Source organism: Heterocephalus glaber, unplaced genomic scaffold (genome assembly GCF_053883595.1).
Source record: "Heterocephalus glaber isolate CG9 unplaced genomic scaffold, H.glaber_assembly_v1.0 deba00001479, whole genome shotgun sequence".
NCBI lineage: Eukaryota > Metazoa > Chordata > Mammalia > Rodentia > Bathyergidae > Heterocephalus > Heterocephalus glaber.
In genome coordinates, this window is record NW_028258316.1 from 9,843,810 (window position 1) to 9,868,329 (window position 24,520).

General features: G+C 38.9%; 1 protein-coding gene and 1 pseudogene across 17 annotated transcripts in view; one reads left to right on the plus strand and one right to left on the minus strand.

Moving 5' to 3' along the window:
- Positions 1–24,520, minus strand: part of Gapvd1 (GTPase activating protein and VPS9 domains 1) — a 90,262-nt gene that overhangs the window by 39,746 nt on the left and 25,996 nt on the right. For 5 of the 17 annotated variants that reach the window (XM_087183212.1, XM_087183208.1, XM_021262066.2 and 2 more), the window contains 8 exons: positions 14,248–14,465; positions 9,558–10,401; positions 7,498–7,584; positions 6,713–6,847; positions 6,398–6,587; positions 4,302–4,382; positions 2,452–2,612; positions 398–527 (listed from right to left, as the gene is read on the minus strand). In XM_087183212.1, the coding sequence (XP_087039338.1) occupies positions 398–527; positions 2,452–2,612; positions 4,302–4,382; positions 6,398–6,587; positions 6,713–6,847; positions 7,498–7,584; positions 9,558–10,401; positions 14,248–14,465 (1,846 nt within the window). The remainder of the gene's footprint in view (positions 1–397; positions 528–2,451; positions 2,613–4,301; positions 4,383–6,397; positions 6,588–6,712; positions 6,848–7,497; positions 7,585–9,557; positions 10,402–14,247; positions 14,466–24,520) is intronic. The other 12 variants (XM_021262070.2, XM_087183216.1, XM_087183217.1 and 9 more) reach the window with 3 other exon arrangements.
- LOC106009749 (EF-hand domain-containing protein D2 pseudogene) lies at positions 16,651–20,511 on the plus strand (annotated as a pseudogene).

The window sequence follows — 24,520 nt, forward strand, 5'->3', positions numbered from 1 at the left end:
TCTTGTTTCATAAAGGTGTGAACATAAAAAACAAAACAAAACACGGATCATTAGAAGTACACAACCTCGTGAAATACTAGTAAGTTCATTTTTTCCCATTTGTACATGCATTATATCCTTCTAAAGGAGCTCTATAAGCTTTTGTATATATTAATACTGAGAAAAAGCTTGCTATTATTCTATTTAAGTTCTTCATTTTATATAACCAAATAGCCTCTTAAAATCTTAAGGAAACAATCTTTAGAGAAAACTGTTCAAACTCATTAGAGGAAAATTTCATTACCCTCCTCAGTGAGAGGCACAGATGGTATAATTATAATTTATAAGGCTCCTTTAAAGAACACAAAACAAAATATTACTTGAATCACACAACTCCTGGAATGAAGTAACCCTTCACCTTCAGAAATGCCTTCCAGATTATCACTGCAGAGGGAAAAGCGCAAGGTTTTATCAGGTTTACCGTGGAGTTTGTTTTCATCAACAGGGACATCTCCTTGTCCTCCATCCACAAGTTGCATGTTTAGGACCTGAAAAATACAATGCCAATTTTGGTTTATCACAAATGAAAGACTACTGATAGGAAAATTAATGATAGCAAATGCATATTTAAGTTCTTCTTAATATTAAACAAATATTTAAAACTAAAAACCCATTTACAAGAGCTAGCAAGCTTTTAAAATCAAGGGAACTAAAGAACATCAGTTAAATAACACAAGCTATGCCTTTCCATCAACCTACCAGTGTCAGAGATTAAACAATCAGACATTGAGTGAGCAGGGGTTGAGATTCTAGGATTAGAAGGCTTTGGTGTCTTTTCTCTGTTATATCATGTATGGCCACTGAAGTCTGTTCTGTTAGCTTAGCAGTCAGCAAAGTGATTTGGCAGGTTTAACACCTGGAATCCAAAACAAAACCACCCCACACCTTCCAAGTCCTTGCACCCTGGCTGTGTTAGAACACTTCCTCAACACTTAGCCAGCTAATCTGCACCTGTGCCTTAGCCTTCACTTATCTGTAGGCCTTCAAAGTTCTTTCCCAATGTGTACAGCTTCCCAAGTTCCTGGAATATGTGAAAGCCCTGTGCTCCTCAAGTGTCCTTCCCCAGATTCTTCTTTCTTAGGATTTAGCTTGAGAGTTATAATATTTCCCCTTGCCAAGGATTTCGCTCAGTGGTTCCAGCACTTGCCTTGCAAGCGCAAGGTCCCGAGTTCAATCCCCAGTACCAAAAAAAAAAAGGAATCCAAACAAGAAAAAAGACTAAAAATAACCATTCACTATGGAGTAAAGATGCTATATCTTTTTCAGGAAGAGACAATCTGTAAGAAGGCCCTTCTTTCTTCAGAGTCAAGATTTCTACTTCTTTCCATTTGCCTCTATGCTATGATTTTGTATACAGACAACTTAAAACTGATTCTCATATAATCAAGCCCATTTCTTTAAAAAATTTTTTTTTACTCTTTTAGTTTTCTTTTGAATTTTCTCCCTGACCAGCTAAAGAATTTTTTTTCAACTAAAAAATTTTTAAACCAGGCATAGTAACACCCACCTATAATCCCAACACTTTGGGAGAAGGGGGCAGGATGATTGAAAGTTTAAGACCAGCTAGGTAACTTAGTGAGACCCTGTCTCAAAAAGTAAAAGAGGGCTAAGGGATGTAACTCAGTGCAAAGGCTCTGGTTTCAATCCCCAGGACTAACAAACAATTTTTAGCTCTGTAAAGTAGAAAGCTTTACAATGCTAATAAACCACCAGAAAGAAAAAGAACATAAAACATTTCCTATGGATCACTGAAAAAGACTCTTCAATCTCCAAATCACAATTTCATAGCTTCTTGTCTCTTCTATTAATAAGAAAATCCCTCTTACTGTGGCCTGTTTGCCAACTTTAGTGCTATAGATGTATAAAAAGTGCAGGGCCTCCTCAACTACATATTCCCAAGGAGCTTAGCATTTGATGGCATGTCATGGTAGGTCCATAGAAGATAATAAGGAAGATGCACTAAATGCATTGCTATAATCTAAATGTCTGAGTTCTCCCAAAATTCACATGGTGAAATTCTAACCTCTGAGGTGATAGTATTTGGAGGTGAGGCCTCTAGGTAGATGATTCGATCACTCATTAATGGGATTAGTGAGTGCCCTTAGGCCCAAGAGACCTCATCTGCCCTCTGCACCATGTGAGAGCAGAGTGAGACACAGCCATCTATAAACCACAAATCAGACCTCACAAGACACTGAAACTACCTTGATCTTGTTTGTCCTAGCCTCCAGGACTACAAGAAATAAATTTCTATTATTTATAAACCACTCAACCGCTATTATTTTTTTAGAGCAGTATGAACAAACTAAGACGTAAGTAGTGACTTATAAAATCAAGTAACCATTAGTTGGAAGACAACAACCTGCTTTTTAACATTATGGCTATAAGTTAAATGTAGCAATACATTCATACCTCATTTTCTGACATCATTCCAGGAGTAAGCTGGGGACTTGTCCCTAAGGAAATGACCAACACCTCTTCTGGTTGTACCTCCTGGATGGTTTCTTGAGATGATCCTTCATGGTCCATATGCAGGTCCATTAGCATATTAGTGCGGCTTCTGCTCCGAGTTGCTTTAAAAAAAAATAAAGGTAATTCAGATAAAGTCAAAATGAAAAAATGGCACATTGAATAAAAAAACGCATTTTCTATTAGTGTTGGAACATTGCACATGCACAAAGAAAAATGTGAAAATATGGACAAGAAAAAAACAAAGCAAAACTAAAAACTAGACCCCACCCCAAACCACCTCCGGTAACTCCTTCAAAACTGATAATCAGAAATAAAGATTCACATCCACCAGACAGAGAGAGCTATATGTGACCACATCTGTAGTGCAGCAAACATATTCCAATCAATTTAAGACCTTGGGGTAGCAAGAAAAGCATTATCTCGTTTCTTATCTTTTTAAGATAACTATTTTTTCCCTATGAAACACTTTAACTGTCACAAGTTTCCCACACTACCACAATGAATGTAATTGCTATGAACTACAAACATGTACTAATAAAAAAATTATGAAAGTTTCCCATACTAATAACAACTTACAAGCGTTAGAAACTTCCATGTGGAAACCTGATAACCATATAAAGCAATATATTTTAATCAGACACCTGTTGACAAAACTAGAGTCAGTTTTTGAAAACACATTTTTACCCCCCGTAAAAGGTATTAACCTCTTTTCAAAGATGTACATTTTCTTTTGCTTGGCTATGAGGTCCTTTCTGCTTTATGGAAACATTTTAAATTAATAAATAATTCAATTATTTTGCTGTTTTCCTTCTACCTGTAACTAAACAAGTAGTACTTGTTTCTAAAATGAACCACCCTTCCTAGCACTCAGGAAGCTAAAGCAGGAAGACTGCGGCAGTTCAAGGCCAGCCTGGACTTATTATATAGCGAGTTCAAGGCCAGTGTGAACTACACAGCAAGACCCTGTCTCTCAAAAAACAAAAACTGCCGGGGATTTAGCTCAGTGGTTTTGCCGCCTGCTGCGCAAGCGCAAGGATCCGAGTTCGATCCCCAGTACCAAAAAACAAAAACAAAAACAAAAAATCAATCAATAAAATAAAATAATCCGCTCTATATATCTTTTTTAAGAACCTTCAGACACTGAAGGATTTCTATTGCTTGTGACAATGTTTCTAAAAGTTTTGGTCTTCTAATAATAAGTTTCATCTTTTCTCAAAAACCAACAAAATTCAATATAATCAAATACTAAAATTCGCTTTCTATATAAAATAATCAAAAGCACAACAAAAAGGAATACACCCTATAGTAATAAGTTCTTTCGATTTAACTTTGAAAGTCTGCCTCCTTAAAGTGGTAGAAATATAAACAATTACCTTCAATTTATAATGCTATAGATCTGTTCCTTACTTTTAGTCTAAAAACAGTAGCAGCCACGAACTTCTAAAGTCTAAAATAGGTCCATTCACATCTTTCTTTGGTGGCCCTCAATATCTTCTACTGAATTATGAATTCCACTTCACGAGTAGGTCTACTAATCTTAAACTTTATAACATGTAGGACCGGGGATTTAGCTCAGCGGTTCCACCACCTGCCTCGTAAGCACAAGGATATGAGTTCGATCCCCGGTACCAAAACAAAACAAAACTTTATAATATGTAAAAATGCAAGTGATCAAATTTCATGTAGCAAACTTACATAAAGCAAAAGCAACATGCACATGGAATACACTTGTATAAATCACTTCTTAAATAAAGGTTACATAAGAAGAGGAAGAACAGCCTATTACCCACCAAATGGGGCTACTAGTGTTATATGAGCAGTAAGATTGGTGGCTGAGGAATCCCAGGCAGTGATGGCTGCTAACTGTTGTCCTGAGTTGCGAATGCATTAAATAGAAAGAAAATCAACCCTTTGAACAATGGATACACACTTTTTAAAATATGAAAAAAATGCAATGACCACGTGACATAACTATACAAGGTTATACTAGGCAAACATTTGAAATCTATTTTCCATAAGATCCATATTTAATGATACTTTTGGATGACAGGGAATGAAAAAGCTAATGTGAGGAAATGAACAATGGAGACAATCTATTTACCAAAAATCATTTATTTCTTCACGTCAACAGAATATAAATAACTCATAATATTAAAAATTGCTAAGTGTAAAACATCATTTTTTTTTCCATTTTGAATTATGAAACTGACATTTTGAGATGATAAAGAAAGCAAAAGATTTGAAGAATGTGCTATCATATTCTTATTGGTGATATAACACCACATTATGTAAAATGTAAGGTCGATTAATTTTAAGAAACTTCTTAACAAATCAGGTCATGGACATTTAAAAATGAAATCTCATTCTTCAAAATGCATACATTATCATGACTACTCATCCTCACTAAGTGTTGCTAAGTTCTTCATTATCATGAAGCAGCCACTAAAGCACTCCTGCTCCCTGGCCTAACTGTTTTTCCCCTGGGGTTTACTCTGTTTCGCTTCCATTCACCCCAGGCCAGTGTACAAGGCCACCTGTATACCATTCTGATACCACTGCCACCTGGAGTTAGGCTTTCCACATCCCTCATGCTTATCCCCATCAGAACACTTAGTACTATGAAGGGCACTGGTTGCTTGTTCTCCCCACTCTCCTACCAGCAGATAACTTGAGAGTAACTGTGTCCTAAAAGTCTTAGTGTTCCAGGGTCTAACACAGTGCCTCATGTGCAGGACAGTGAGTATGTCACCCTCACAGGATGATTGCATGGATTAAATTAAATGACTTTTGTGAAGTGCTTACCCAATGTCTAGCATGTTTTTTTTTTTTTTTGTTTTTTCTGGTACCAGGGATTGAACTCAGGACCTTATGTTTGTGAGGCAGGCGCTGTGCCACTGAGCTAAATCCCCAGCCCACGTATCATGTTTTAACTTTTTGTGTATATAAACAAACAACAAATACTTACAAGGTGAATAAAGCTTAAATCTAATTCTTAAATAACAAGATAAAATGAAATGCTTTATTTTATAATAACAGTAAAATATCTTAGCTCAGCTGATAAAAGACTGATTAGTAATAAAAGCAATAAAGGAAAATGGCAACTATTATCTCCCACTTAATTAACAGAAACTTACAAGAACGTTATTTAAGGCTGGGAATACAGTAGTAAGTCCCTGACTTATGAACAAGTTCCATTCTAGGAGAACTGTTTGTTAAGCTGGATTTCTTTGTAAGCCGACAGTGAGTCTTACACAGTGCCTCTGTGAAAGTTTGCAACTCGAAGGTTCACAGGTCAGGGACTTACTGTAGAGCTCAGTAGTAGACCATCTGCCTGACAGTGATGGTGAACCTATGGCACACATCCTTCAACTGGCTGTTTGTATCACTGAAAGCTCTAAAAAGTTTGCCATCACTAGCCTTGGATGTTTGTCACCAGTGCCACAAATACACATAGACAAAGAATTACTTATTACATTACTTGAAACTTTGTAGAAAGGAGTGTGATACCTAATTTTAAGAATTAGGGTCAGGGATTTACCTCAGTGGTGCCTGCCTGCCTCGCAAGCACAAGGTCCTGAGTTTGATCCCCAGTACCAGAAAAAAAAAAAAAATGACTACTTACAACCAATAATATATTTTTTTAAAGACACTAAAATCCAAAGTTTATTTCAGGTGACATGATTTCAATAAATTATGAAAATTAAGTCTAGATAAAAGTAAAGCCTACAGATAAACCTTAACTCATTTGGTATGGCTTTTAAAATTTAAAATACCATCAGTAAACATGAAGAGAAAGACATTTCCACAATATTTAAAACTATATAAAACACAAACAAGGGCTAATGAAGAAGTACTGAAGAAAAGCCTTATGAGAAATCCTCATTACCAATAGGTAATCGATTCTTCTTATTTGCTGGGGTGGTTGCTGGAGACAGCTGAGGAGTATTGTAGGGAGTCATTTCCAAACTGCTGCTTTTTCCTGGCCTAGCCTGGGGCAGGTTTGCCAATAAATTGTCAAGAGCCATTCTATCTTCTCTCAGTTGATCTCCAGACATTACACTCTTCATAAAATTCACCTGGCAAAAGCAAAGGACATTAGCCAGTGAAATCAATTTTTCAAGCATAGTACATATTTCTGACAGTACTTATCTATTACTCTGCTCATTCTTAGCTAAAATAATTTTGAGAAAATTCTATTTACCAGAGTAAGAAGCTGACTGTAGGTTATATAAACTACAGTTCTGCTCAACCCTTCCAAAAGATTAACAGAGGACATTGGAGGCGTCTCCACTGCACGGCCCCCAATCACAACATCGAGGAAAGCAGCAACACAGCTCTGTTAAATTAAAAAAAGATTAAAGTGAAATACTTCACCTTTAAAATACTAGAATAAAATTTCTGAGTAAGGTGGACAAACACCAAAAAAGTTTAAAGTCTTGAAAACTATTTAAAATCCAACACTTAAAGAAATGAAATTATGTATTGATACAGAATAGTCTCAAAATATTCTGGCAAGCAAAACAAACGTAACAGAACATTATACACATTATGCCTACCATTTCTGAAAAAGGGAGGGAAATGGTGAGTGGGAGAACATATGTAGGAATTTGCTTATATAAATATAGACCTCTAGAAGGATGCACAAAAGCCTAGTAACTTCCAGAACCTTTTGGAGGATGTAAAAACTAGAAATGAAAAATGAAAGGCAAATTTCACTGTATAATCTTTAATTTTAAACCAGGTTACCAGGTTGAATGTACTATACAGCCTACTTAAAATCTGATAAAATTTTTAAGTAAACTAAACAATGTCATAAATGTTAATTTATGAAAGACTAAAAATTATACAAGTTATTGCTGGTTGATATAACCACAGATGTAATTTAGTGGCAATTTTGTTTTGTTTGCTTCTTTGTTTTGAGACAGGGTCTTGCTACATAGAATGTTCTATGTATAGTACTTCACACAGCACAGTACTCATTCTTACTTTGTCAAATTTTCCAAGGCTGCTTTTTGTTCGGGGATCTCCCTCTTCAGAGCCAGTCATTGCTAACTGCTGCAACAGGCGGCCAACCTACAATGCAAAACAGTGGCAGACACAAGCTATAGACACAACTTCTGCTCTATGAAAGCATTTCTGTTCTCATCTAAAAATCTATTTCATAATATTTACACCAACCTGATTAGGCATTCAAAATAGTGTCTCCCCAATAAAATGTGTATAATGTCACATCAGATTAAGAGTTATGAGGGGAAGCAGAAAATTCTACTGTAATTTCTCTGTTTTCCCCCACCCCGGTACTGGGGATCAAACTCAGGACCTTGCATTTTCAAAGCAGGAGCAGCACCACTGAGCTAAATCCCCACCCTCCACTGTAATTTCTCTTTAACACAAAGATATCAACATTAGAAAATTTAAAATATAATACATTTGTTTCTGATATGCTAAATTAAAGTGTTTGGAAATTTTTTAATTAATTTATAAAGATTATTCATTAAATTACTTCAAGTTATTATGAAGTAGTTTTTCCTTCTGGGTCCACAAAGCACTTAAAATAGAATATTCTTTTCCTAAATTTAAAACCAAACAATTCCCACAGAACATAAGCTGTTCAGTAAAGTAAATGCTAATTCACAGAGCAAGTTTTTTACTGCCAAAAGTAATTGTTAATCCAATCTCTTTAAGGACAACATGCTGAAAGTAAACATCACTATAGCATCACCTTTTTAGCATCTGAAAGGAACTCTCTTTCCACTCATTTTGGAAATACGAAATTCAATCTGTACTGAAATGATGAAAATAAAACTATGAATGTGATTCACAGATGCCAAAAAATTAAAAATTTTGTTTCAGGGATTTCTATACAGTGAATTGCTGAATACCCCAAGATGACACAACTAATCATGAAAAAAAAGGTTTATCACCTAAAATATAAATCTAAAGATGGTCTATCTGAATAAACCTGATCTCTTCATCACAGTATTTCTGGCAGATATGATAAAAGGCTGGGAGTGAAGCTCAGTAGTAAAACACTTGCTTATTATGTGTGCCTGGGTTCAATTCCCACCACCAACAAACAAACACAGATTAAAATATGATCAAAAAAAGCCGGGGATTTACCTCAGTGGTTCTGGCGCCTGCCTCACAAGCGCCAAGGTCCCAAGTTTGATCCCCAGTACCAAAAAAAAAACACGATCAAAATATTCTCAGCAGAAATAATGTCATGACTTCAGTAGTTGAGATGAGAAAGTAGTAATATAGATCAAAATAGCCTCTTTATGAAACTCTTAGGTCTACAAGTGTTTGAGATTTCAGAACTTATAGATTTTAGAAAGGCGTATGTGTATACTGCATATGTGTATCACATCCAGTACTGTATCATGGCTTGTACTGTAGTGTAGAGCCCTATGGTCAAACACATTAACATTTCTACAACAAAACCTAAATATTTACTAGCACTAAAAGGAATACTAATTATAATTGGCCTCATATTAGGTCAGCTCAGCTTTACTATACCAAATGAGGTGTAAAGGACACTCAGCTTTCAATCGTTCTGTATTTTTAAATTAGAGAAAAGGAATGGTCACTGAGCATCATGGCACACCCCTGCAATATCAGCACTTGGGAGGCTGAGACAGGAGGAGTGCCATGAGTTCAAAGAAATCTGGGCTACATAGTGAATTCAAAAAAAGGGGAAAGGGATGGTGAACTCATTCTACAAAATTGAATCAGCTGGGCCGGGGATTTAGCTCAGTGGTTCCGCCGCCTGCTTCGCAAGCGCAAGGACCCAAGTTCGATCCCCGGTACCCAAAAAAATAAAGAAAAAAGAAAATTGAATCAGCTACACATTTAAGTATGAGGACTCCATTTAAAAACACAAAATGTTTTATAACTACAGTATTTCAAAATCCTAACATGATTGCTTTTATTTCAGCATAGTTTGAGGAAAATGTATGGTAAGAACATTATGAACATTGTCTTATTTTTTGTTTCCATGCCTCCTACCCAAATCAACAGATTTTAAAGTAATAATAGCAAAAGCATACCTGCATCAGATTAAATCGTGCCACCTCATTAATGGGAGCATCAGAAATTATTCCGTACTGTTCTGGATTGACAACTGCAGGACAAATAAAGCAAGCCAGCAGGAGATCGGTACACATCGCTCTGACCTCCCCTATGTCCAGTCTGTCCACACAGGACAGGGTTTTGTACATCTGTGACACAATCCATCTCAGACTATGTGGAAAGCAGTATGTGTTCTGTTTGAGATAACCAATAAATTTGTTCACGAGAGCCACCAGTTTGGCCTCATTGGAATCCACCATCTCCTGAACCTTTTGCCTGAATCTATCTGAGCCTTTCTCCCCAAAGAGTTTTTCCTGCTGAGATGGGGAGAATCTCTCGATTAGCTTGTTTGGATCTGTTTCTAGGTGATCTTCATCTTCAACAAGCAATTGCATTATTGGCTCATGTAAAGTAGCTGTGAGGAAAAGTTTGGCAGAAAATAGTCCTTCAGAAAAAAGTTTAAATAAGATACTGAAGGCACAAGTTCCTCTCCTCAAAAGTCGCCTGGGGTTGTCGCTTTCTTTAAGTTCAAATTCAATCAAGTATCGCAAAACCTGAAGGAGGTAGCTTTCATCTTCCTGCATAATACAGTTGCCATACAGGGAGGTAAAAACTGTGTAAATAACACTTTGTGTGTTCTCCTGATTAAGTTTCTCGCCAGCAACCAAAGAGGAGGCAATAAGACGAGGATTTTCCCTTAATCGACTCAAGAATTCGCCATAAGCAGTCTCCTGAAATCCCAATTGCTTATATCCATCGACAAACTGTGTATCTTCCAAAATCTTGGCATGCTGGCAACATTCAGCAGGGGATGCTTCAGCACTGAAAAAAAGGAAACAAGAAAAATAATATTAGTAATAATATAATACACATACTATATTGAAACATGGGAATATGAGCTGATTATAGTCCCACAGGGTCACTCTCAATTACGACAATCTTTTATAACAATACTATGTGAATGAGAAAAGATAGACAAAGCTAAAAAGTACAAAAAAGGCCAATCCTTCATATTAAATTAAGTTCAATGAGGGCCGGGGATTTAGCTCAGTGGCACTGTGCCCGCCTGGAAAGCATAAGGTTCTGAGTTCGATCCTCAGTACTAAAAAAAAAAATTAAGTTCAATGAAAAGTATCAACTTATAGGTTCTAACAACTATTGCCCATGGATGCACTCTATGAATTAAATTTAAAATTTGCTACATTTAAAAACTGCTTATTGGGCTGGAGATCTAGCTCAGTGGTTTCGCCGCCTGCTGTGCAAGCACAAGGACCCAAGTTCGATCCCCAGTACCAAAAAAAAAAAGACATTAAAAACTGCTTATTTATGGATACAAGAAAGTTTATAAATATTCAAGTACTAAAAAATCAAAACTGGCTGGGAATGTTGGTGTGCGCCTGTAATTCCAGCACTCTGGGAGCCTGAGACAAGAGGAAAAAAGGTTTGATCCCAGCCTGGGCAACTTAGAGATTTACTGAGATCCTGTCTCAAAATAAAAAATTAAAACAGGCTGGGGATGTAGTTCAGTAAATGCCCTGATTCCATCTCCAGTACTCACCAAAAAAAAAAAAAAGAAAAAAAAGAAAATCAAAACTAAGTCTGCGTAGGGCATGGTGGTACATGCCTATAATCCCAGCACTAGGAAGGCTGAGGGATGAGGATCACTCCAAGTATGAGGCCTGCCTTGGCTACACAGTGAGTTAGTTCAAGGCCAGCCTTAACTGCACAGCCAGACCCTGTCTCGAAAAAAAACAACCCAAAAAGCAAACTAAGTCTGTGTCAGGTACATTGTTTAACCTTTCTGAATAGCAACATGCTAGTAATGTGATGAGCTATAGAATCACATCCTTTAACCAGACTTTTCTGGAAACAAATCCTAATAAAGTAAGCCCAACAGAGGAGGTAAAAATATACAACAATGTTCACTAAAGCACTAACTTTTCCTTTTTTCTTAACTTTAAAAAGAACTACTATTGCCAGGGATTTAGATCAGTGGTTCCACTGCCTGCTTTGCAAGCACAAAATACTGAGTATAATCCCCACTACCAAAAAAACCACAAACTATTATATTTGGTGTTTTTGAGACAAGGTCTCACTATACATTCCAGTCTGACCTCAGCTTCCCCAAATGGTGGGTTGGTTCATAGGCATACACCACCATATCCAGCTTATTTTTATTTGTCTGCTGATACTGGGAATTGGCCACAAGAAGCCCTGGGCTATATCCAGAGGTCTCTTCATTTTCAGACAACATCTTGCTAAATTGCCCTGACTGGCTTTCAACTTGCAATCCCCCTGCTTTAGCCTCCCAAGTAGCAGGGATTATAAATGTACATCATCATACCTGATTCTAATTTAATTTCACTGAAATAAAATACATCAGAGTGCCTAAATCAATCTCAAACATGCAGTTTTATAAATTTATGTGTAAGTATAAATCCATGAAACCACCACTCAAATTAAGACATAGAAGCTAGGCATGGCGGCATATGCCTGTAAACCAGCACTTGGCAAGGTGAGGCAGGAGGATTGCTATGAGTTCAAGGGCAGACTGTACTATGGTATGTATAGTGAGACTCAGTCTCAAAACAAACAAACAAACAAAAAGAACAGCTGGATGCAGTGGCACATGCCTATAGTCTCAGCTACTTGGGAGGCTGAGGCAGGAGGATCAGCTGAGTCCAAGAGTTTGAGACCAGCCTTGACAACACAGTAAGATCTCACCTCAAAACCAAAATAATACCCAGACTGAATTTCAAATTTGCTCTAGTTTGATTATAGAAAAGAGTTTTTACCACTGAACTGGAATCATCTGTGCCTCTAAGAAGCTGAGAATGGAATAGTTTCAAATAAAGAGTGAAGTTTGTCTGTAAGTAAAGAATCAAGAATGTGGACAAAGCTTATTTTCTTTTATATGGGCAAAAAAATATAAACACATTCCTTGGAACAGAGCTGTGGAGAAACTTTTCTTTTTGAGGGATGTGGTAAATGGATGAATATACACAGTAAAATTGACAAAGTATTTTAAAAATATATAAAACACAAACTAAAGGTGGTCAGTCTTAGCATTTTACAGTATTTGGGAAAACAACCATTAAAGTTTTCTTGCTGAGTAACTCACAGAAAAGGAGGGGTTCAGTCTCTGTGGGGTAGGCATCATATGCAAGCCAGCAAGGAATGAAAGTCAGATAGTGCACCTCACTCTTCAGGAGCCACAGCTCAAGGTGCACTGTGAAGTGGTTTAACATTGTATCCTAGGCAGTCTTTCTTCCTCCTCCCATTTATTTTTTTGTTTGTTTTTATAGTCTGATTTAAAACAATCATATTCAAGTTGGTTAATTTTAGTTATGTAACAAACAACCTGACATGATAGAGGAAAACAACCTTTAAAGGGGTTGTGTCTATGGTTTAATTCACTTAGAAATTTTATTTTCTTGATTTTTTTTTTTTTTTTGGGTACCAGGGATGGAACTCAGGACCTTGTGCTTGCCAGGCAGGCGCAGCACCACTAAGCTAAATCCCCGGCCCTCTTGTCTCTTTTTTTTTTAGGGGTGTTTTGAGACAGGATCTCACTATGCAGTCGAGCCTTGAACTCACTATATAACCTAGGCTGGCTCCAACTCCCAATGATTCTCCTGCCTCAGCCTTCCAAGTGCTGGGATTACAGCTGTGCGCCACATGCCCAGCTCTTGTCTCTTTTTGAATTTACTGTAAATAGAATCATACAGTCAGTATTCTTTTGCATCTGGCTTTTTTTTTTAAACCAGGGATTGAACTCAGGACTTGGGCGCAGCGCCACTGAGCTACATCCCCAGCCCTGTATCTGGCTTCTTATCATACTGCAGCATTACTTTTTTTTTTTCAATATGGAGGATCGAACCTGGGCCTTTTGCACTACATCCCAGCTTCCTAGCTTTATTTATTTATTTATTTATTTATTTATTTATTTATTTATTTAGAAAGGGTGTCATTAAATCACTAAATTGCCCAGGATGGGCTTGAACTTGGGATCCTCCTGCCTTAGTCGCCCATAGAACTGGGATTACAGACACGTGTCACCAAACCTGGTTGGCACTACTATTCTTACAGTTAAAATCTGCTTCTTAGGACAACAGAAAATAAGGTATTAACACAATGTATAAATGGTTTCTAAACCTGAAAAGTAGATACACAGAATCAAACTATGAAAATGTATATTTAAATATGAGAAAAGTAAAACGTAAGATTATTCTGTCCAACAAAATGTTATATATACAAAGACACAAAACTAATTTAGTGTCATGCAAAATGTTAATGCTTAAACTATGATTTTTTTGTTTTGTTTTATTGGGTTTTTTTGAGACAAGGTCTCACTATGCAGTTCAGGCTGGCCTTGAACTCACTATATAGCCGAGGCTGGCCTCGAACTCACAGTGATCCTCCTACCTTATTCAGCTTCTCTAAGGCCGGGATTACAGGCATGCACCACCATGCCCAGCAAAGCTACGGTTCTCTATAGCCATATTTAATTAACAAAGTGTGCATGTTTTATAAGCAAAGACCCACCTTAACACTGACTTAAAGGAGGTAGCATGTACTGTATTGGGAAAATATTCATTTAATTAGTTAGCAATCAGCACAGAATTATAGTGGTTCACAAAATATATGATCTGAAAATCTTTCCTTTACCTGGTTATGATAAGGCGATCCAAATTAATTCTCTGTTGCTTCGCAATCCATGCTGTACGATACAGCTTTTCAGCAGTCTTGAGTACATCTGCATTGAGCCTCTGAATGAGCTGTTTCTCAGAGTTCACGTACAAGCGCTCCTGCTTGAGGTGATGGGCCAGCGTATGAATATCTAGCTTCACCATCTTCAGATGTGGGAAAGGTACAAAGGCCAAGCACTAAGAGAAAAAGACAAAATTTTCAAAGTTTACATCATGGAAATTCTTCTCTAACATCAAAAGGGTTAGGAGAAGGGCCAGGGATTTAGTGCTCAGGGGTTCCACCACCTGCCTTGCAGGCGCAAGGTCCCGAGTTCGATCTCCGGTACCAAAAAAAAAAAAGAGTTAGGAGAATACATTAAGATTTAGATTTTAGGGCTGGGGATTTAGTTCAGTGGTTCCGCCACCTGCCTCACAAGCACAAGGTCTCAAGTTCAACACTCAGTACCAAAAAAAAAAAAAAAAAAATTTAGATTATAGTGCTGGGCTTATAGACATTGGCCACCACACCTGGTGCATATTTAACAATTTAAATTATGATTCATCAATTTTTGAACTGTCTTTCCTTATTTTGCTTTCCTTTCTTTTTTTTTTTTTTAAGAAATAGGCTCTCACTTATGTTGCCCAGGCTGACTCCAAACTCCTGAGTTCAAGAGACTCCTGCCTCAACCTCCCAACTAACTGGGACTAAAGGCACATGCCACTGTGTCCAACATTTTTCTTATTTTAATAAATTATTGATAACTTGGGAAAGTTTCAAGTATTACCATCTAACCTACTGCTTCCAAGAAACATTTTCTATACTTTGTCAATTCCCCAGCAAACTATACAAAGCTGTTATTCTAAATTTCTTGCACTGTTAAGGTCCTTGTATCACTTTCCTCTGAAAATATTATCAGAATGTCTACTTCACCACAAAGCCCTGGTGTACACCGAAAGAAAATGGTGACATATAGACATATATTATGTTAGCACAACCTGTAGAAAACGCACATATGACTCTGTAGACTTCCATATGGGAGCTCTAATACCTCAGGAGGACTCTAAGTCCATAGGCTAAGAACAGAATCATTGGTGTAATAGTCTTACTTACGAGAGGTATCACAATTAATGAAAACAGTACTAACATGAGCTGTTAAATGCTTCATTAATTAGTTCTGTATACTGACAATATAGTGTACATTCTCTGAACCCTAATTTTTGTAATCCTTAAAATGTAGGCAAAAATCTGCTTTTATTTTTTGCCAAGAATAAGAAACATATTACTACTATGCATTAAAAAAAGTACCATAATCTGTGCCTTAAAAAACTTTTTTCTTTTTTTTGATTGGCAGGTGTAAGGAATCAAACCCAGGACCTAGCACACGCTAGAACTTTCTAATCTAGGAGGATGAGGCAGGCATGCAAGCAAACAGCTGCCTCCAAATGCTATGAATATTCTGCTAGAAGTTTCTACAAGGTTCAGTAAGGACAAGGGCTAAGAAATGACTAAAGAGCTACATTCCCAAGCCCCAGTATTAAAAGACAAGAATCTGCACACATACACCCACAAAAGGAAAAACAAGAATTTGCCAGACAGGAAGAGGATGGTGTGTGGGGACAGAATTTCAGATAAAGGGAGCCAACACAGCAAAGGCACACAAGTGTAATATAAAGTACATTTAGAGGGGCCGGGGATTTAGCTCAGTGGTAAGAGTCTTTCTTTGCATACAAGAGGTTCTGGGTTCAACCCCCAGGACCAAAAACAAAGAAGTGATAGTACATTAAGAACCTTCCACAGGGCTTGCTACAGTTTGGGGCTACATGTGTTTGTGTGTGTTCTTTAAGAGGATGAGGAAGGGAGCAAGTGTAAGAGATAAGACTACAGAGACAGAAGGTAGTGTTAAGAAACTTGAATTTTGCACTGTAGGTGACAAGTAAAGAGTTTTAACTGGAATTAATGTGACTAAGTTTATATTTGAGAACATAATAAAATGAGGAAGTGGGAATGGGACTAGATGAAGAGAGATTAAGAAACTATTTTTTCAATTTTTTTATTAGTGTATGTTTGCCTTATATAATGTTTATGTTTATCTTAGGAGGCAGGTACATGTACTTAATATATCTTAATTCTTTTTATTCTCTTTCTCTTCCCCTTCCTCCCCACTCCCTCTGTCTCTGGATCCCCCTCCCTTTTGCAAAAGATTTATCTCCCTGTTTCCTACTGTCTATCTTTTATTTAGTTTTTTAAAAATCATTTAGACTTTGGGTTCCTCATATAAGAGAAGTTATGCAATATTTAAACTTGTGTGTCTGGTTTATTTCACTTAACATTATGGCTCAAAGTGCATCCATTTTCCTAAGAACCAATGATAGGCAAGAAACGATGCAGCTGGGTATGGTGGTGCATGACTATAATCCCAGCACTTGGGAAGCAGAGGCAGGAGTTCTTGGCCAGCCTGAACTACATAATGAACCCTGTGCCCCACGCCCCAAGAAAAGGTTGCACTGGGGTAATGGAAAGAACAGGACAAATCTGAACTGTTAGAAGGTAAAAATACAAGATTTTACTCAGGAGGCTAAGGCAAGAGGATTGAAAGTTTGAGGCCAATCTGAGCAATTTAGTAAGACTATGTCTCAAAATAAAAAATTTAAAAGGGCTGGAGATGTAGTTTAGTGGTACGGAACTTGCCTAGCCCTCTCAAGCCCCTGAGATCAATCCCAAGTTCTGCCAAGAACGAAGAGAGAGGAAGAAGGAAAGAAAAAGGAAGAAGAAAATTTGTTGACATGTATATATGGAGGAGGTGAGGTAGACATTTCCAACCAGGTGGTCAAGGAGGATGTGGTGTTACCACTACTGAGTATCACATGAGAAAACACCTTATAAATTGGAAATTATTCTTGTATGATTCAAAGCTCTTAGAACTCCAATTCTTTAATCTTCATAATATTCCTCAGAGACAGAGATTTTGCAGCTAAGGAAACTAAGAACAAGGGATATTAAGAAACTTCCTAAGACCACACAGGTAAGAGATGATAGAGCCAGTAAATTAGTATTACTTTGATCTCTGCAAGCATCACTCATAAATCCATTCCTTTAATCCTGACTGATCCACCCAGAGCCATTTTTCTATCTTTAGTTGTCACTCAAACATATGCCTTAGATAACCTTCCATAACTTTAAGGTCAATTACGTTAAAAAAATAAAATACCCTCCCCCAAACCCACAATCTCTCCAAAGCCTACCCACTGTTTTCCAATTTTTTTAAACCCCTGTTAAAACCTGCCATTCTTCCAGTAGAGAGGAATCACCTTGCTATATGTCTTTCCAGCCAGCTTTCATCTTGACATCTAACACTGGCGTTCTATCCTTGCAGCCAATTTGTGTCTTGGTTATTAATCAACCACCACTTTAATGGATCCAAATTACCACCACAATTATGTTCCTGTTAGGCTTAAAACATCTTCAATGACTTTCCATTACTTTTAACAAAACAGCTCAGTGTTTAAGTTTACAGCATCTATAGGCTTCTGAAATCTGGCCTAAACCTATCTTAACATGTTAACTTCCACTGCTCCATTATATGAGGCTTTGACTTCACAGAAATCTCTTACCTGGTATCCCAACACAAACATTCCTTCAGTAATCTTGCTAGTGATCTTCCTTGATCTGACCATTATACATAACCTCTAGTGTACTGCTCTACTGCCCTGTTAAGCATCTTACTAACTTAAATTTCACATGTCCACATCCTATCACCTTTTCATAACAAATTAAAGACTTTAGGGCTATACTGTCCAATATTGTAGCCATTAGTCACATGAGGTGGTTTAAATTAAACTTAAATTTAAAATATGTGGTATGGAGTTGCCTAAAGTAACACACAACTGCAATCACAGCACTCTTGGAGGCTGAGGCAGAAGGAATGCCAAATTTGAGCCCAGCCTGGGCAATGTACAGTAGTGACCTAACAAGACTCTATATCAACTTTGTAAATAGGGAGGGGTGGAGGGAGTGAAGGGAGGGCTGGGAATGGGGAAAAAATAAGAACCAAGATACATCATGTAAAGGTACAAGTTCCTAATGAGAAATGTAAATGTACTGTATACCTAAAATGTACCAATAAAAGAATTTAAGAAAAAAAAAAAGACTCTGTCTCAAAATAATAAACATTTTAAAGGTACTGGGTTCAATCCCCAGTATGGGGGGGCGGGGGGAAGTGTGGTACATGAGGACTGGAGGTATAGCTCAGTGGTAGAGCACTTGCCTTTGCCTAGCATGTACAAAGCCCTGGGTTCCAGTCTCATTACCAAAAGGAAAAAAATGGCTAGGTATAGTGACACACACCTTAATCCCAGCACTTTGGAAGGGTGAGACAGGAGGATTGCAAATTACAGCCCAGACTGAACAGTTGAGCAATTTGGTGAGAGCTTGTCTCAAAATAAAAAATAAGGACTAGTGATATAGCTGAATGTAAAGGCCCTGGGTTCAATATCTAGTGCTGGAGGGAAAAAAAAAAAAAGTATGGTATGTGAATTCTATCTTAATTTTTTTAAATTTAATTTAAAATTCTGTTTCCCAGTCACATTAGTCTCCATTCCCAGAACTAAAGAGCCACATGTAGCCAGTGGCTACTATATGGATAAGTGCAGACACAGAACATTTCCATCATCACAAAACGTTCCACTGGATAGCACTGCTCAACACTACACATAATGCCTCACTGATCCCTGAATTCCTAAAAAAAAAAAGAATATTTTACGTAAGTCTAAGCACTTTAAAACTACCTGCTTCTTCTATTTCAATTCAAATACAACCAGACTTACCTCACCAAAATTAATGTTCATATATCTGTTATTTTACCAAAACAATTGTTGGGACTCTTGTTTTTTGTTCATTTTTACAGTACTGGGACTGAACCCAGGGCCTCAAGCATGCTAACCAAGAGTTCTACCACTGATCAACAGGCCCAATCCTTTTTATTTTGATAGAAGATTTCACTACATTTTATAGGCTAGCCTCAAACTTCTCATCCTTCTCCCTCAGCTTCCAGAGTAGCATGGTATGATAAGCATGCACCACCACACCTGGCTGTTTAACTTCCACAGAATACTGTAAAAATCTTAACAAAGCGCTGGGGATTTAGCTCAGTGCCTGCCTTGGAAGCACGAGATCCTGAGTTTGATCCCCAATACAAAAACAAAAAAAAAAATCTTAACAAAGTAAAATGCTCCAAACACATATATTGTCATAATATATAAGAAAATTTGTTACATCTCAAAAGTCACTGCTTTAGAGTTCTACATACATGGTTACATGTATTTTCATAAAAATCTGCATTGCTGATGCGTGTGCTGGCCCATGCCTGTAATCCCAGAACTCTGGGAGGCTGAGGCAGAAAGATCACAAGTTTGAGCCCAGTCTGGACAATTTACTGACACAGCAAGACCCTGTTTCAAAATATAAAATAAAGAGAAAGAGCAAGGCCAGGGCTAGTACTTGGTGCATAGTGAGCAACTTCCACCAGGACCACCATGCCCATGGATGAGCTGGGCATCAAGCTGAGTGAGCCAGCAGCTACAGATGGAAGGCAAGAGCAGTGGCAAGGTGGCAAAGCAGCTTGGCCAGAATGCGGCCATGGCTGAAGTGTTGGGCAACAAAGACAATGAGTAGACCTCAACCAGGGCAGTGAGCCCTAGTGGCCCACCCACTGCATCTCAACCCCTACACTGAGTTCAAGGAGTCCTCCAGGAAGAAGATCAAGGACAGGGAGATGTTCAAGCAGTAGGGTGCTAGCTGAGATGGTTTCATTGACTTGATGGAGCCAAAGCTCATTATAGAGAAAATGTGGGCCCACCCCCAGATCTACCTGGGCCTAAAAAACAGGATCAAGGAGATGGATAAGGACTTGGACAGTAAGCTCAGCTTCTAGGAGTTCCTTCTGATCTGCCGCAAGTATGCAGCCAGCTGCAGGAGGACAGAGGGCTGTGCAGGCTGGCCCATCTCTCCAAAAATCCACATTTCCACAGAGGGCATCAAAGGGGCCAAGAGCTTCTTTGAAGCCAGGTGCAGGCCATCAACAAGTCCAGCCACTTAGAGGAGGACATCAAGGCAGAGCAGAAGGAAAAGAAGCAGCAACTGGAGCAGAGGAAGCAGCAGAAATCGACCTTCAAGGAGCTACAGTCCACCTTCAAGAAAGCAGGCCTGCAGCCACCATCCAGCCCTAGCCCAGGGCTGAAGGGGTAGTTGAGGAGGGAGCGGGAGGACTGCACAGGGTGGGGAGGTGGGGGCCTTCACAGAGGAGGCCAGGCCTGAATCTTCACCTGTCTAGCCACCACTGAAAACCTGTATCACAAATGAAGCTAGTCAAGGGATCTCAGGAGTGGCCTCACCACTACCTACTCCTGCCCACTTCTACTAAGACAGTGACCCCAGTACTGCCCCTCCCTAGCATAGCCCTTCCTGGCCATCCTGGAACCTCACACCCCAGCTGCCTTTCCTCCTGTTCCAGCTGCTCTGGGCCACATGCCTGCCCCGCTTCATACATCATCTCCTGCCTACTTGCTCTAACCTGCCCCAACTCTGACAGCCCTTTCTGAGACAGCATCAGCAGACATAGGAAGAACTGCAGCTGCCGCCTGAGAGCAAGACCCATGAGGCTTACAGCAGGCACAGAGGGCTCCCTCCCCAAGGCCTTTCCTCCAGCTCTGCCCCCTCTAACTGCTTAAATAGGAGAGCTTCTATTTTGGTGGAAGGACGCAGACCCTGGCAACTCAGAAGTCTGTACTCTGCTGGGCATGCCATAGAGTCACAGGAAGGCTTTAAAGGAGAGAAACACTAGCACTCCCTACAACCTGAAGGTCCCAGGAAGCCTCAGAGAGAGAAGGATGAGGAGGGATTGGCCCTCACAGGGAGGGAACCAGTGTTTCACCTCCATTCCCCAGGGGCCCCTCAGCTGGGCTGGAAGTGTCTGGGTGCACAGCACTAGAGCAGAGCCTAGCCCCCTTTCACACTATGCTTCCTGAGTGATGCTGCCTGCTTTGTCACTAGCAGGCATCTCTGGCTCCTGCCTATCTTGCCCACCCCAGGAAGCATGGGGACCCTGTGCTATCAACAGATGGGCCAAGGCCAAGCCCACACCACCAGATGTTCTCCCATAGCTGTGTCCCTGCTCACATGTGTGTCTGGTTTTATGAGACAGACTCTGGCTATGCAGTTCAGGCTGGCCTCAAACTCATGGCAATCCTCCTGCTTCAGCCTCCCAAGTACAGGGATTACAGTCATGAGCCACCACACCTGGCCTAGAAATTTCCCATAATTAAAAAAGAGGGCAGGCCAGGGATTTAACTCAGTGGTGCTGCTGCCTGCCTGGAAAGCGCAAGGACCAGAGTTCAATCCCCGGTACCAAAAAAAAGAAGAGGGCCAGGTATGGTGGTCTATTCCTGTAATCCCAGCTACTCAGGAGGCTGAAGCAAGAGGATCACAAATTGGAGTCCAAGCTGAGCAATTTAGCGAGAAGTGCCTCAAAATAAAATAAAAAGGGCTATACCTCAGTACTACCTGAATGTAATCCCCAGTACGGAAAAGAAAGAAAGAAAGGGGGGGAGGGAAAGAGGAAGAAAAAAGGAAAAGAGAGGAGGGAGGGAGGAATATTTTAGAAATTCTCATATTGTGCCCTCCTCCCTACAGTACTGCTTTAATTCAATGTACTGTAGTTAAAAATGATTGGGCGGGGGGCTGGGGATTGAACCCAGAGCACTGTGCATGCTAGGCACATGCTCTACCACTCAGCTATACTCCAGCCCAACAAATATATTCTCAATTCTCAAGGTTTTCGGGAACCTAGTAGGTCCCCTAATCTCAAGGGCTCATAATCTGATTAGAACAGAAATACTCCTCAAGATAGGGAGCATAAAATGTTTTCGATGACACAGCAAAATGTGAACCAATTTACACTATTTAAAGAAATTAAAATCTTCAATTGTAACTTCACTTTAAAAATGTACCACATGGGCCGGGGATTTAGCTCAGTGGTTTTGCTGCCTGCTGCGCAAGCGCAAGGACCCAAGTTCGATCCCCGGTACCAAAAAAAAAACAAAAAACAAAAAACAAAAAATGTACCACATAAAAGTAATACTCTATTTAATCTAAACAGAAACTCACCTTCTAAACCATCCAATAGTCCCAAATATCTTCAGACACTTTTTAAAAAATTCTTCACTAAACCGAAACAAAGTCTTTGTAAATAGGGAGGGGTGGAGGAGTTGAAGAGAGGGCAAGAGAATGGGGAAAAAAATAAGAACCAAGGGCCAAGAGATTTAGCTTACTGCCTGCCTTGAAAGCACAAGGTCCTGAGTTCAATCCCCAGTACCAAAAAAAAAAAAAGAACCAAGATATATCATGTAAAGGTACAACTTCCCAATGATGACTGTCACCATACTGTACACCTAAAATGTACCAATAAACTTAATGAATAAAAAAAGTGAAAAAAAATTCTTTACTAAATCCAGACCACAAGACCAATTTGCTAAGTACCAGCTTTGTTTAATCAAGCTCAAGAATTATAAGCTTTACTGCTTTCTTTTCTATGGTGAGCTGGTCAGAAGGCCATAAAAAATCAGTGTGGCCATGCCCCAAGGCCAGTTTCTGTAATCCCATTACTTCGGAGCCTCAGCCAGTAGGATCACAAGTCTGAGGCTAGCCTGGGCAACTAAGTGAGACCCGTCTCAAAATAAAATTTACAAAGGGTTAGGATGTAGATCAAGGGTAGAGCACTTGCCTAGCACGCCTGAGCCCCTGCGTGCATCCTTAGCAGCACACACAAAAAATAAAATCTAAATTTAAGAAAATCAAACAGTGGCTTACCCTGCAAAACAATACTTCAAAAACAATCACTAGGGGCTGAGGGTATAGCTCAGTGTTAAAGCGCTTGCCTGCCACACACGAGGCCCTGGATTTGATCCCTAGCACCATGCAACAAAGCAACACCAAAAGGAACAATCATTCCACATATGTACGTATGATCTTTTCATTACCAAAAAAAATCAGGAAAGTATTAGGAAACCACTGGGAAAAATATAAGAGATTTAAAAAACGAATTAACTCTGATATATTTTTTACACATATTTGCCGAAGTTAAACTCATACTCTGAATTCCACTTCGTACAATATTACATGCCTATTGTTTTAGTGTTATGAGAGTTGAACAAAGGGTCTCTGCACTGAGCTAAACCCCTGGCCACTTTTCATGGTTTTAAAAATTTTGAGACAGTGGCTCAAGAAGTCTCCAAGTTACCCAAGCTGGTGAACTTGTGATCCTCCCACCTCAGCCTCCCAGAGTGCTGAGATTACAAGCCTAGCTAGCACACACCTGATTATCATGTCATTACACTTTTACCTGTCTCTCCCATTAAACTGCAAACACTGAGGGTATAGACTCAGCTCTGTATCCCAGTATGGTTGATGGGCATAAGCTCAAAAATGTTGAGAACTCATGCAGTTAGCACTAGGTCTACTGGCTTATACATTTTTGAAAAAACAATACCATCCATACAAAAAATAACACTAACAGGTTACTCCTTAAAAATGACAGTTGAGGGCCGGGGATTTAGTTCAGTGGTTTTGCCACCTGCTGTGCATGCACAAGACCTGAGTTCTATCCCCGGTATCAAAAAAAAAAAAAAAGACAGTTGATAGGCTGTAGCTCAGTGGCCCTGGATTTGATGCCCTGCACCAAAACAAAATTTAAAAAGACACTGAGGAAAAGGATTTGAAGATTTAAAAAGCAAAGTCAATAAAGTTGTTCTGCTGTTCTAAAATACCACTTATAATACAAGAGAAGTTAACAGTCATAAGCTAAGGAATAGACTTACATAAAATTTAGACATCAAATAGCTAAAAGTAAGGAAATTCTACCATACTGCAGAAAATGGGAACGCACATTAATAAACATTAATAAATTAGTTTGTTAAAAGTAACAATAACAATATCAGACTGACAAGCCGGGGATTTAGCTCAATGGTTCCGCTGCCTGCCTTGCAAGCGAAAGGACCCGAGTTCGATCCCTGGTACCAAAAAAAAAAAAAGACAGACAATAAAATAAATATTAATATTGAACTAACATTTAGACTTCTGCCAAGAATTCTGCTGTTTCTCTCACTAACCCCTCACAAATCTGTGACAGCTGTGCTCTCATTATCCTCATTTGACAGGTAAGGGAAGTATTAACATATCTAAGATGTCAGCGGCTAAGTGA